Source organism: Mustela nivalis (assembly GCF_964662115.1).
Source record: "Mustela nivalis genome assembly, chromosome: 16".
NCBI lineage: Eukaryota > Metazoa > Chordata > Mammalia > Carnivora > Mustelidae > Mustela > Mustela nivalis.
The window spans coordinates 43,706,833-43,720,978 of record NC_139035.1 but is presented as its reverse complement, the minus strand read 5'-3'; the positions used below and the strand labels follow the sequence as shown (position 1 = coordinate 43,720,978).

General features: G+C 54.5%; 1 protein-coding gene across 1 annotated transcript in view; it reads left to right on the top strand.

The window, feature by feature from the left end:
* PLEKHA6 (pleckstrin homology domain containing A6) overlaps positions 1-14,146 on the top strand; it is a 120,003-nt gene that overhangs the window by 94,498 nt on the left and 11,359 nt on the right. The window contains exons 4-8 of the mRNA XM_082703056.1: positions 3,859-3,939; positions 4,588-4,702; positions 9,333-9,437; positions 10,117-10,189; positions 12,818-12,978. Coding sequence (XP_082559182.1) covers positions 3,859-3,939; positions 4,588-4,702; positions 9,333-9,437; positions 10,117-10,189; positions 12,818-12,978 — 535 coding nt within the window. The remainder of the gene's footprint in view (positions 1-3,858; positions 3,940-4,587; positions 4,703-9,332; positions 9,438-10,116; positions 10,190-12,817; positions 12,979-14,146) is intronic.

Genomic DNA, 14,146 nt, shown 5'->3' with positions numbered 1-14,146 from the left:
TAACAGTGGGTCTGGAGCCTCCCTTGCTAGAACCCTTACGAGAGCCAGGACACTGAATGAGATTGATCGCAGAGTGAGCTCGCCTGGAGGCAGGGGACTGGAAGAGATGACCTTCAGAAGACCCTTGTAGTCCAAGAGCCCCGAGACATGGAGGGCATTAGGAAAAGGGGAGATCTAACCATCTTCGGCCACTGGAGAGTTCGGGGAACTTCACAGCAATGCAAACCTCCTTGCCCCTGAGCAGATCTGATAGTCGCCAGCTGGGATTTATCATATGGCATCTGGGAAGATTTTCAGAAGTAAACACATGGTGACCCCCCTCCGAGCCCTGTGTGCCTCCCTCTTCCTCACAAGCTTCTGGAGGACGCTTCCCTTCAAGTTCACCCGAGCAGAGGAGCCAGGACCTTGACACGAGCTCTGGCGGCACGACACCCATGCCCATGGGCTCCACATGCCCCTCAGCCAGACCCCAGGCGGAGGGCCCGCCAGCTGGGGCTGGGTCTTAAGGGAGCACGCTGGGGACACCGCCCAGAAGCCCCGTTCCCTGTGGCCCGGCTGCACAGAAGTCTGGGCAGGCTAGGAGGCGTGGGGAAAGTTCATCTCAGCTTCCAGGCAGCGGCGACAAGGGCAGCACAAGTCCGGAGCCTCCCTGAAACCTTGTGCCCCCAGGATTGGAAGGGTCTCTGAGAAGCACGCGGATTGCAGCCCGGGGCACGGTGTTCTTGGCTGGGGGGTCGGGAGGCAGGGAAGACTGCCTTCCTGTAGGTCGGGCTGGCGCGAGCGTCTGCTGTGCAGATGGGAACGCAGCCCCGGACCACTCCACCCGCCCAGCTACTCTGTGTCCTTAGCTCGGCGGGGTCGGACTACCTAGAAGTTGCACACCTGCTCAGCGTACGCCTGTCTCTCCGGTTCAGCATTTTCTCCCTGGGGACCTGAGCCGGGAGGATATCATCCCTGCTCCCTTATTCTGCCTCCAGCACTCAGAGGACAGCCTTTGGGCTGGATGCTAGGAAGCCACAGCCACCACCTCACCCTGCCCTGGGCATCTGGGCACCCCCTGCCATCACCCAGCGAGAGCTCCTCTCCCTCCCCCAGCCCTGGAGCCTGCCGAGTGCCCCGAGCTTGGCCCCGGGGACCGGAGGACTTACTTCTCAGAGGGATGGTAAGAGCAGGGTGGCCGGCAGGTCCTCTGAGGCTGCCGAACAGGAAACAGAGCTGCCAAAAGGATGTTGAAGTTTCGGGCTGATCGACGGGTCAGGTAGGGAGCTCTTCTGTGGATGGTGAGCCAAGCTCGGTGAGCAGGTGCATTGGCAGCTCGTCGGGTCTGGGGGCTTCGGAGGGAAGGCCCTGCCAGACCTGACCTGGAGAAGGAAGAGGAGTTAGGTCAGTGGCTGCTGCATTGCAGTGCTTGTGAAGGGGAAGCTATTTTGAAATTGGTAGCGGCGGGATGGAAAGAGGACGTCATTCGTAGGGGTTGCTGGGTAGGAGAGTCTGGGGCAGGCAGAAATTCACTGTACCTTGAGAGATCTGTGCCAGCTGACAGCAGGCTGTGTGTGTGCTTCTGTCTGTGTATGTATGTGTGTCTGTCTGTCTGTCTGTCTATACCAGTGCCTGCGGGGGAAGGTTCTAGCAGTTAGCACAGGGAGCTTGTAGAGCAGAAGGGGACTGTGGGGGGGGCAGGTGGACGTGGGAGGTGGCGAGCAGGCGCGGTGTGCCACTGGGAAAAAGCAGAGATGTTGGCACCTTGAGGATCTTGTTTTCACAGACTGCTCACCCGCCCCCCCCACACCCAATGTGGGAGAGCCAGGGACGGGGGTGACTAGAAGCAGCTACCCTTCCTTGCAAAGATCCCCTGCAGTTAAGTTGAGGAGAGTATCCCTGTTGGAGGGAGGAGGGAATAAGTTGGAGAAGAAGGGGAAGCAGGTGAGAAACGTGTTGGAGTTCCAGCCCACGCCTTGTGGACACTGGCCAGATTTAGGGTCCTGGCCGGCAAGCCTGAGCTGCCAAACCCAGATTCCCATATAGACTGTGGCCACTGTCCATGGGGCTTGTATCTGCCACAGACCTTTGCTGTTGTTGTTGTTGTTTTTAAAGATTTTGTTTTTATTTATTTGACAGAGATCACAAGTAGGCAGAGAGGCAGGTGGTGGGGGCGGCGGGGGGAGCAGGCTCCCTGCTAAGCAGAGAGCCCAACACAGGGCTCGATCCCAGGACCCTGGAACCATGATCTGAGCTTAAGGCAGAGGCTTTAACTCACTGAGCCACCTCAGCGCCCCTGCCACAGGCCTTTGGATTCGATCTGAACAGGGCTGGTTTGGAAACTGAAAAAACACACTTTGATGTTATCATTAGTTTCAACAGACAGCACGGGGGGGGGGGGGGGGGGATTCCTGGACTCTTGGGATGGGGGAGGGGTTGCAACAAAATGTTACTTCCCTCAAGGAGCTGAAGGGACAGAGCCAGGCTCTCTTTCCTCCTGCCCCTGGCCAAGCAGCCCTGGGTCTTCATCGTAGGGGTGCTCCAGTGGCCTGGTGTTAGGGCCCCCAAGCTTGACATGGCCTCAGCATGCTCTGTCGAGGTGCCTGCTTCTTGAGGTGGACTGAACCTGTCCTGGGCTCTCACAGTATCTCTCAAGAGGAATGGGTGAAGAGGACCTTAAAATTCATCCAGCCCCTCCTCCCCCCACTGGCTAGATGCTTGCAATCTGGAACATTCTTGCCAAGTGTTCCCCTGCTTGCAGAATCCATCTCAAACGGCTGCCATGTGTGGCTTAGCCCATGGCACCAGCCCCCCTCCAAGTTCTATCTACTACCCTTCCTCCCCTGTCTCCCCCCAGAGTTGCCAGGAAGCTAGGCCGACACTCGGCCAGCCGGAGAGCCACACACGGCAAGCCACGCACGGCAAGCCTTCCCAAAGGGGCGTCCACGGCTCTGCTCCCCATCCGCGTCTGCACAGACCCGGCTTCCTGGCAGGCTGTCCTCCCCGCACCCTGCCCCACAGCCAGGCCCCAGCAGCCCTTAATTGGGTCTGATCGTGGAGCCGGTACGCACCTCCCTGCCTGCCAGCCCGGCTGTCTCAGCAGCATCTCAGCCCCTGAGATGCAGAAACCCTGGCCCCCAAGTGTGAGTGGGTCCCTGCCCAAGCCCAGGAATGGAGCTCCCAGATTTCTGGCTTGACCTAAAGAAAGAGATGGTACATAAAACAGGAGCGGAAGGAGTCCAAGGTCACAAGAAAATTCTTTTTTTTTTTTTTTAAGATTTTATTTATTTATTTGACAGAGAGAGAGAGACAGTGAGAGAGGGAACACAAGCAGGGGGAGTAGGAGAGGGAGAAGCAGAGCAGAGAGCCCGAGGCGGGGTTTGATCCCAGGACCCTGAGATCATGACCTGAGCCAAAGGCAGATGCTTAAGGACTGAGCCGCCCAGGCGCCCCTCATGCGGAGAATTCTTTCAGCAAATAATGAGTGAGCAATTTTTTATGTGGAGCACTGGCTGGAGCTGTGCTGGGAGAGAACCTGGTGCACAGGGACATCTCAGCTGACAGAGGTCCCTGCCCCCACCCGCGTACACACTCCCAAGGTGACCATTGAGGGGGTTAAGTGGGGCTTATTCGGGAGGTCTCTATCCGTAGTTAGCACTGACTAGTAAAAGGGGTCTCCCCACCCCCACCTCACTGCAGCTGCTTTTTCTACCGCCCAGCCCTCCATCCTGCCTTGCCCAGACCCCACAAAGGACAGAGAAGCCATCTCCTATGTGGTCACCCCCTCCCTGTCACTGCCCAGGGCCGGCCCACCCTTTAGTTAGTGTCTCTGGCTTCTCCATCTTTAACATGACTTTTGTCTGTTCTTTGCCTCCACAGCCACAATGAAAGACGGAACACATTTCTACACCCAGTGACTGGCCAGGTCCCAGAAGAAAACAAAAAATTTAACTTGAAAACGTATGTCTGCCCCTCTGCTGGCTGCTTGACCTTCCCATCCCGCTTGCTGCCCCACCCCCACACTTTGCAGCTGAGAAGGGGAAGGGAGGGGTGGAGAGCAGAGGGACTTCGGGTCTCTAATCACGGTCCTGAGAAATGGAGCTTCTGAGGGCCTTCAGGCTTGATGCCCTCACCCCCTTTCCCAGTCTCTCCCAGATCTCAGGCTGCTGCCTCCCACAGGTGGTGCTGGAGGAGCGAGACAGGTCTGAGGTGGCCCTGTCACCCAGGGGCCTTTGAGGGAAGTGCTGCAGGAAGCTGATAGACCCTGAGAGCCAAATGCAAATTCCTCTCTCTGTGGATCTTGGCTCAGTCCGTGAAAGGGAAAAAAAAAAAAGATAATTAAACGACTCCTATAGCCCGCTGCGCCATTATGTCTTTTCAATTAGAAGGAAAAGGAGTTCCAGAATCCCAAGGTCTAGGTTTTTAAAACAAATTTACAGGAAAGAAAGAGGAAACTCTTCAAGATTACTGGCATGTGGCCTCAGAAGAGCAGAGGGAGCAGCTGAGGTGATCTCATGGGTGGCATGGTGGGGAATCCGGATGGAGCCTCTACACTCTTCATGGGTTTTGATGAGTCTCTTTCTTCTCTTTCGGTCAATGTGAAATCAGATCGGCCTTGGACATGTCCAATAAAGCAGGTGGAAAACGCCCGGCTATCACCAACAGTGACGTATCCAAGCACAACATGGTGTCCGAGGTCCCCCCCGAGCGGCCCAGCGTCCGGGTAAGTCTAGCTCCCAAGGCCAGGTGTCAGGCAGGAGTCCTAGGAAACATTAGAGCCCGTCCAGCTGTCTCCACAGGCTTCCCCAGAGCAGGCGAGGTGATGCGAGAGGAGTGGAGAGTAGGAAGGGAAGAGGGGTCCTACCAGCACCTTGCAGAAGACCCATCTCTAGACCGGGGCCTCTCAACCTTGGCACCATCAGCATTTGGAGCCAAAGAGTTCTCTGTGGTGTGGGACTGTCCTCTCAACTATAGGATGTCGAGCAGTATCCTCGGCCCTGGCCCATCAGATGCCAGTAGCACCCAGCCTATGACAACCAGTGTCTCCAGACATTGTTCAGTGTCCCCTGTGAGACAAAACCGCCCCCTTCCCTGCCCATGGAGAACCGCTGATGGAGGGGGACAGCAAAAGAGGAATAATTCATAAAGGATATGGCACTTGAGAGCTTGGAAAGGAATGAGCATCTCAGGAGGAAGAGGTAATCCAGAGAAGAATGTGGCGAAGGGGTCCAGTAAGATAAGGGCTGAGTATGTCCCAGAGGTTTAGCGCTGGAGACCTTGACCAGTGGTGGGATGGGGGCAGAAGGCAGCCGGAGGGGCTAAAGAGGCGATGAGAGGGGAGTCAGAGAGACAATGAGGAGCAGAGACTAGTCTTCTAAGAAACTAGACAGTAAGGAGGGGTTTGGTCATACAACAGAGCGTTCTCCAAAAGTTAAATCGTACGAGCGCTGTAGGTATGAACAAGGATAAATCTTGAATATGTACTGTTGAGTAAGAAGCAGGTTGCAGAATATGCACTAGCATTTATGGGAAGCGGCCTTCACGAGTGCACCAGCACATATGGACAGGTAAATTGGTGGTAGAGTGTGTAACCACGAATAGGCAGACTCGTTCTGGGTCAGTGGTTGCCTCTAGGAAGGAAGAAAGGTAATGAGGTTGAGGAGTGGCTCAAAGGGAGTTTCAGCTCTATTTGTCATGTTTTATCAAGGGAAAAAAAACCCCAACACCTGGTGATGATTCATTCCCTACTTTTCTGAAATATTTGAAATGTTGAAAAATATATATTTATAAAGAAACTTGACTGTTGAGGGAAATGAGGGATAGAGGATCGAATCTAGAAGACACGCAAGATGGCAAGAGGTCTTCTTGGTCATTTTGTTTTGTTTCGAGATGTGCGAGCAGGAGGGGAATGGCCCAGTAGCCAGGTTTAGGAGGAAGCGGACAGCTGTGCGTCTCATGTCCATGGAGACCAGAGAAATCTGACACAGAGGTGCTGTTAGCCCGCATAGGGAAGGAGCCCTCCTCCTGAGCTGCAGAAGAAAGGTGTGTGAAGTTAGGAAGTGTGGGTCTAGGAAGTTAAAGACATTCCCATCTGACACCTTCAGCTTCTACTGGGAAGTAGGAGGCAGGGTTTTCTGCAGAGGGGAGTGGGATGGGTGGAGAGGCACTCAGACTTGAGAATATGCCCCGGCTTTGGAGACCAGGAATGGAGGTCAACACGGGGCATGTGAAAGGTTGCGTGATGGTGTTGAAGGGTCATCTGAGGTCATAGACTTGACAGTGAGTGGCTCTAGTCCACAGATGTGTGTGGTTTTCCTCCCAGCCTGGCTGGGGAAGCAGGGAAGGCAGATGGTTGGATTAGCCTAAGGTGGAGGGTTGCTGGGAGGCTGTGGCTGAAAGATAAGGCGGCGAGGGCCTGGAGGGGTTGGCAGGAGAATGGCAGAGGGGCGAGCTGCGGGAGCCGCTGTTGGGCTGCAGAGCCGAGGTGAAGCTGTGGCCGATGACGGACCGAGGAGGAAGAGAAGGATTTGGGGAGTTGCTTATTCTTTTGGTGGGGATGGGTGACCTCCTCGGGTGCCTAATCTCAGCCTTTATATGTGGATTTTTACTAGTAAAGTTTAGAAAATCACCGTATTCCCCAGTTTGGGGTGGGCTTTATGACAAGGCCCAGTTTCTTCTTTCCTTCCTTCTGCAAGTATGTACTAAGTGCTTATTGTAGCCAGATACTTTGCTGGGCTCTGGTGATGAGCAGATGAATAAGACTCAACTTTCTGAGACGCCAGGTAGCTCATGTGGTTGGGCGGCTGCCTTTGGCTCAGGCCAGGATCCCAGGGGTCCAGGCTCGAGACCCGCCTGGAGCTCCTCGCACAGAGGGGAGCCTGCTTCTCCCACTGCCTGCCACTCCCCCAGCTGTGCCCTTTCTCTATCTCTGACAAATAAATAAATAAACAAATTAAAAAAAAAAAAAGACTCAACTTCCTCCCTACAAAGAACTTGAAAGCCAACCGTTCCATTTGCAGTGTTACAAGCTTTAGAGCACAGGAGTGGACAGAGTAGAGGGACAGCTCACTGTGCCAGGAGGTCTGGGAGGTTTTGTGGAGTCAGGGGGCCTGCCCTAGGCTTAAAGGATGAGTTGGGATTTGTCAGAGGACAAGGGAGATGAGGCTCTCCACGTCCGCTATCATCTGTGGGAGAGGACCACCAGGAGTTTGGCCTCACAGTGAGGGACTCATCGGATAGGGGGGCAGAAGGCAGGTCATGGGCCTGGCAAATCTTACAGATCTGCCCTTGTGTGCCAGGCTAAGGAATGGAACTCCTTTGTAAGTGATGAGAGAGAGTTAAGAAATGCTAAGAGAGCATTGTGATGCCACTGTGTTTAAGAAAGGCAACCCTACTTCATGATACATAGTACACAGCAAGAAGAGATGATGGCCTGAGAGGAAAGAACAGATCCGAGGACCATTAGGAACATAGACTCATCTGGCCCCCGCAAATGTCGTACAAGGAGCAGAAGAAGGAGGGTTTGGGCAACTAGGGGGATTGGAGTAGCCCAGAAAGAAATACAGAACAGGCTTGGTGAGAAAAAAGATGAGTTTGGTTTTGCACGCATTTAAGTCCTGGTTGGACAGCCAGTTACAAAACGGGATGAGGCTAGGAGACAGTTCTTAGATAAGGGCTGGAGAACTTTCAGCATACTGTTGCTAGCCAAGGCAACGGGTACAGACGAGATACGTTGTCTATGTAGAAAAATGAGATTTGAAGTTTGGTTTGAGGTCCACCAATGGAGTCAAGTGGAGATTGAGAAGGAAGGGCCGCAGGTGGGGGAAAGAATCCTGCCACAGAAACCAAAAAGAGAGTTTCAGGAAGGACAGAAAGGTCAATGTCATCTGTGAGGAGCGAACATCCGGACTCTTCCCAGGAGCCTAGTCCTGTAAGGAAGAGAGGGAGAGGAGCAGAGGTGTTGCCTGAGGGCCTCAGGGCACCTCAGGTTGGGGGTGGGGAGCGGCATCCAGTGGGTGTGGCCATGTCAGAGGGAGGGAGAGCTGCTGAGAGGGAGAGACAGACAGACAGACAGAGACAGACTGATGCTTTAAGATGGAGAGAGCTGAGAATGTTCGCTCAGGAGAAGCAGCTAGCGGAGAAGGCAAGGTTGAAGACAGATTGGAGAAGAGATTATCCATGGAGCAAAGTCTCAGGAAGGGGCGGGTGGAACGTGTTGGCCTTGAAAAGGAGGGTGCCACCTCTTCTTCTGACATTGGAGAGAAAGAGGCGATAGTGGTGAGGACAGTAATTTTCTGGGTGAAAGGGTGTGAAATTGAAGAAGAGCATGTCTGAGAGCCTGGCTCATCTCCATGGAGCGGAGCAGGGTCTACCGTGGGGAGGGCGTGGGGGAGGGGGAGGGCAGGGAGCGGCATGAGGGGGCTGGGCCGGGCTGAGGTTGGGGACTGTGGGGCCGGAGGGCTCTGTCCTGTTCCTCCAGCTGCTCTGTAATCATAAACCATAATCTGGCCGTGAGGGCAGGAAGGGGACAATTTGACGGCTCTGGGATTCTGAGTTGTAGAGAAGCTGCAAGCAGTGACGATGGATGGGGTGTTTGAGAGTGCGGCTGACCTGCCCCAGCGTGGAGCCTGGGCTTCGTAGGGAAATGACTACAACCAGGACGTCATGGCTGACAGGTCCAGAAGGAAAGGGAAGGACTGAGGAGCTCAGGGACTGGCTGGTGGTGTTGAGTAATGGAGTGAGAAAGCCCAGAGGAGGGGATGGCGTCAGGAAATGGGAATCCCGGAATTGAAGAGGTTAGTGGCGAAGGGTCATGGGCGTCAGGTTGACGGTGCAGCCGTGGGAATAAGTGACAGGGTAGTGGTGAATGGTTTTGGAATTGAGGCTATTACGGTATTATGAGGTTATGGCACTGGATCAGTCATCATCAAGGGCAGGGCCACAGGGATGGCCAGATTTAGAGTGAAGAGGATGATTGAGATCAGAATCCTATGACTCTGAAGGAATGTTCTAGAAGCTGACAGTGATGAGAAGGGCTGAACAGTGGAAGACCAGCTTCCAGACAGTTGAAGAAAGATAGCCCAGGAGTGAAATGAGAATTCTTATTTTCTCCTTAAAACAACAACAATAACAACAAAATCCATACCGCTGTGAGACAGGTCAGATGGTTCTTTTGAGCCCCGTTTTAGTGGTAAGAAAAAGAGTCAAAGAATTGGAAAGCTGTACCCTTGAGTTGGTCCTCTTAGGGTGAGGACCCCCGAGGCATGGACTCCCAGCAAGGGTAGCTCCCGCTGCAGACAGAGCAGAGAGGGGGAGAGAAGAAAGCAGGCCGGTTTCTCTGTCTGCCTCCCCAGGCAACCCGAACGTCCCGCAAGGCTATCGCCTTTGGTAAGCGCTCACACTCCATGAAGCGGAATCTCTCTGCTCCCGTCACCAAGGCAGGCTGGCTCTTCAAACAGGTGAGGCCTCCTCCGCCGTCCGCCCACCAGGACCTCCGCTTTCTCTCACTCTGATTCCTCTGTAGTTGCAATAATGGTCCCTTGCACGTTTTGATACGTCCTCCTGTGTCCTATTTTTGATATTGGATATATCTCTGTGAATGAATCTCCTAATTCTATAAAGACTCAGAGAAGTTGAGTATCTTCCCAAAATCACACAGAAAAATTAGTGTCACATTTGGGAACCCAGCCAAGCCTCCTAAGGGGCAGACGGCATGACAGAAATATGCTGGGTCGCCAACCCTGTCAGAACAACCCACTGGCTTATTCTCAGGAGGTCCCTCTTGCTGTGAAGGAAGAGGGGTGTTCTTGGTCCTGGGGTCCACTAATTCTTCCCAGTTTGACCTCCCCACCCTCCCTGCCGACCCTCTGCCCTCTCATTCTGGCTCACCTCTCACCCCTTCTTTCTTCCCCGGGAGAGACGCTGAGGCCTGAGATGACAGAATTGGAAGGTTATAGACAATGATCTAATGTCACTTTCCCGCGTCTGAGATCTCAAGGGGTTTGGCTGCACTTGTTAGCGGCAGAGCAGCGGCCAGAGGCGGGATGGCCTTGTAATTGGTGCCAAGCTCCTCCCCCTGCATCCCCCCTCCCATGCCCAGCTCACAGTCCCTCCCCTCTGTCCTCTCGCATCCCACAGGCCAGCTCCGGGGTTAAGCAGTGGAACAAGCGCTGGTTCGTCCTGGTGGATCGCTGCCTCTTCTACTATAAAGGTGAGCTTGCCTCTTCTCCTGGGGCTGGCCAGGGCCACAGGAAGGCAGGGCCCACCACTCTTCCTTGTTCTGCCAGATCCCCGTGCTCTGCTTCAGGTGGACGTTGGTCGGTCACGGGGGTGGGGGTGGGGACCGGGGTGCAAACCTGCCCCATAGCCTCCAGCACCCATGGGGCGTGACCATGGGATAAAGACAGAGCCTGCTTGCTCACATGGTCACTCACTCACTTGACATTCAACAGTATTTACCAGGCACCCTCCAGGTTTCAGGCAGAGTTCCAGGTGCTGCTGGGGGACACAGTAGGCATACAGCACAGTCATGAGATTGAGGGTGAAGGGTGGGGGATGGGCTAGGAAAAGGAGGAAGCAGAGGAAGGCCCCCAGTCACTACTAGCGGGTGACCTACCAATTGGAGCTTGTGTGCTGATCTTCCTCCTGTCTCCCTGGAGCATGTGAGCCGATCTATGAAGGCAGAAATCTCGGTTTTGTTCACTGTGATGGCCACAGTGCCTAAAACAGCACATGGCACATAGTAGGTGCTCAATCAGTGTTGAGTAAATGAATACACCCCAGTGTCCACCTGCTATGCGCACGCCAGCACTCACTCCCAAGCCTCTCAAAAAAGAGAGAGAGACCTAATAACTTTGGTGAGGCAGCCTCTAGGAAGTTATTTTTAAAATCGTACAGCAGTGTTGTGTCAAGGAGATCCCGAGGGAGCTAGAGAGGGACGAGGACAGGGACGGCCCTGTCACACTGGTGTGGGGCCACAGGAAGAGAAGGGTGCAAGGGTTTTGTAGTGGGAGAGCCTGTTCCCTTTCCCCCATGCCCTGGGCATGGCAGAGCCCCGACTTCTTTGGGCCTCCTAGGGGCAAGGCAGTAAATCATTAACTTTCACAAAGGTTGTACCCAGTGACCCCTCCAGAATGCTGCTGTCCCTGAGCCTTGAGTCGCTACCACCTGAACCCCAAAAAGAGAAATCAGGAAGGGGCTGCAGAGACAGGATCCAGCCCCAGGAAAAAAGCCAAGACTGGGGGAGAAGAATCTGCCAGGGCCTGGCCCCTGGTGCTGGGCCTCTGGGACCCAGGGCTGGTTGGAGCCAGAGTCTGAATGAAGCTGACGAAAAGCCAGGATCTCTGCAGGGGAGAGACTCTGGGACTGGCCTGAGGGGAGAGACTGAAAAGTTGTGAACTCAAAGGGCACCGCGATGGGGGCCACCATCCACTGGGAGATGCTCTCAAGAGACCCTGTAAGCATTGGCCGGGACACTACCTGGCAGAAGGCCACCGCCTCCAGAGGAAGGCAGCCTCCACTTTCCTAAGGAAGCCCTGGGTCCGCGGCCCCAGGCTCCTCCTGATCCTTGGGCTTCGGCCTTCCTCTGGTGCCACGCTGACTCTGCGGAGGAAGCTAGACCTTAAGCCAAGTCTCTCGTGTGATGAGGGAGGAGAGAAGGGGTGCTCATGACTTTATACTCCCCGAGACTCCTTCTGATGCCTAAAGGAGAGTTTTCCAGCGTTTCCACCCTTGGAAGCAAAGAGCTATCCCAGGGAACTGGGGAGTTGCCCCCCCATTCCACAGAGCACCCCCACCCATCTGTGGCTCCGGCTGACGAGCTCATCCATGGGGCTCCTTGAAGATCCAGGATGAATTACAGAGAAGCCTATTTGTTAGCCTGTGTGGGGACCAGAGGGCTGAGGGGCTCTGCAGGGGTGTGTCTGCTTGTGGAGACATGGGGGGCCATGAAGGGGAAGGCAGACCTCTGTCAGGAGAGGACAGAGGAAGCTGCTGGGTGCCTGGGAGAACCTTAGAAACAGGTACCCAGAGGAGCCAGAGCGGAAGACGGGGCTGTCTGCTCTGCCATGCCCGATGCCATGCCCGATCCCATTATCGTCCCGTTACGTGTGCCCCTCCTGGAATCGTCTTGCTTGGGGAGGCTCTATAGATGAGACAGTGGCTCGGAAGGCTTCCTGGGGAGGGGCACCTGGCTGGCTCAGTCAGTAGAGCAGGAGCTTGATCTTGGGGTTGTCTGAGTTTGATTTTGAGCCCCTGGTCTGGGTGGAGTTCAAAAAAAAAAAAAAAAGAGTGTTTGCTTGGGAGTCAGACTTCTTGGGTCTGAAGACCAACCCAGCACTCTACTCCAGTAATGTTGGACAAATTACTTAACCTCTCTGTGCCTCCACCTCCTTTCCTGTAAAATGGGGGTAATCGAAGTAATCGTGGGTAGGGTTAAACCCATTAAGACATCTAACTTAGAACAGTACCCGAAGGACGGCAAACCCTCCATCACAGTAGCTGCTGCTTTTTTGCTTACCTGTATCCCAGAAGGGAAGCTCCCTGAGGGCAAGTGGCTCTTCTCTCCCAGCCACTGCTATAGTCCCAGGCTCTGGGACGGTGTCTGCAAGCCAGGCTCCCCATCTGCAGGGACTGTGCCTCTCCGTGTTGTGCAGAGTACAGCCTGTGTGCTGGTGGCTGGCGGACCAGAATGCCTGATGAGCCACATGTGCCTATTGCGATTAGGGTTAGGGTTAGGGTTATCGTCATTGTCATAGGGACAATAGACGCTGGCCCTCTCCCTGCGCACGCGCACTCAGCAGGCACATGCGTATCACCTGGGCCTCTGTGTCCCCGACAGATGAGAAGGAGGAGAGCATCCTGGGTAGCATCCCCCTCCTGAGCTTCCGGGTGGCCGCCGTGCAGCCGTCGGACAACATCAGCCGAAAACACACATTTAAGGTCAGTTGGCTTTCCTCTCCCAGGCCAGGTGCGGAAGGGAGGCCTGCTCTTCGAGGGCATGAATGAACGGAGAAGAATCCTGAGCCCCCTCCCCAAGGAGTCCCCAGTGGTAGTAGGAGGGAGAAGGCCGTGGCCCCTGGAGTCAGTCCCAGCTCTATCAAGACCACCTCCTCTTATCTCGGGAGTCAGCTGGGTGGGTCCCCTCAGGCTGGGCTGAGAGAGATGGTTTTCAATGGTGCCGCAGTTTTTCCTGGGGGAGAAGTACTTACGTCCTGAACCCATGAACCCTCTGCACGATGGCCCAGCAGCAGGGACAGGGGCTGTGGGCTGGTGGCGTTCTGACCTCCCTTCTAGACAGCAGTGTAGGGAGCTACATTGGGCCCAGGGAACTAGACCCCCAGTCAAACCTACACAAATTTCAATCTCTAGAGAAAATTAGGAGTTGAGTTTGATGACAGTAGAGAAAGACGAACCTCACGCAGACCGTAGTTTGGGAGAACAGGAGCCCGAGAAGATGGGCCTCACCCACCCGCTCTGTGTCATTCCCTGGGAACCCCCCCAGGGGACCCACCCATCAGAGATGGGCTGGCAACTGGCTCGTCGCAAGCTGGTGTTTTTCCACATTTAAAAATTCATGACCCACTAAAAACAATAAAAATCCTGTGCCCTTTTTGTATTTTATGATGCAAAGACCAGAGTCTCCTTTTCATTTCCAAATATAAAATTAGGATACCAGCTATGCATTTTCTTAGCAGAAAGCCCTCCCTCCCCTAGCTGAGAAGGGCTCTCCAAGTCCCTGAGAACTCAGAGCTATGGTGTGGGATGATGATAGAAACTGCAGGTAACGCCTGGTCAGTATCCGAGCCTGTAGGACCTCAGAGACTCTGCCCCTTTCTGTGCTTCCGACTCCAGTCACCTGATCGTGGAAGACAGGAGGGCAGCGTGCACAGGGGCTGCTTTGGTATGTGATTAGGGAACAAGGAGGGCCTTCTTTGGTATGTGATTAGTTCCGAGTTTCCTGGGGTCCTGTCCGCCAGAGGTGTGAACACAAATGAACAATTAATAAAACTCTCGCTCCAGGGAGCGGAGTTCCCGCCGGGGAAGAAGAAACAGGTTGTTTAACCAACAACAGACAGCCCTACTGTACACATTCACACACACACCCCCACACAGCCCAACAGCCGGTCTCACTCTCCCCTCCAGACCTGTGCACAGACACAGCCACTCT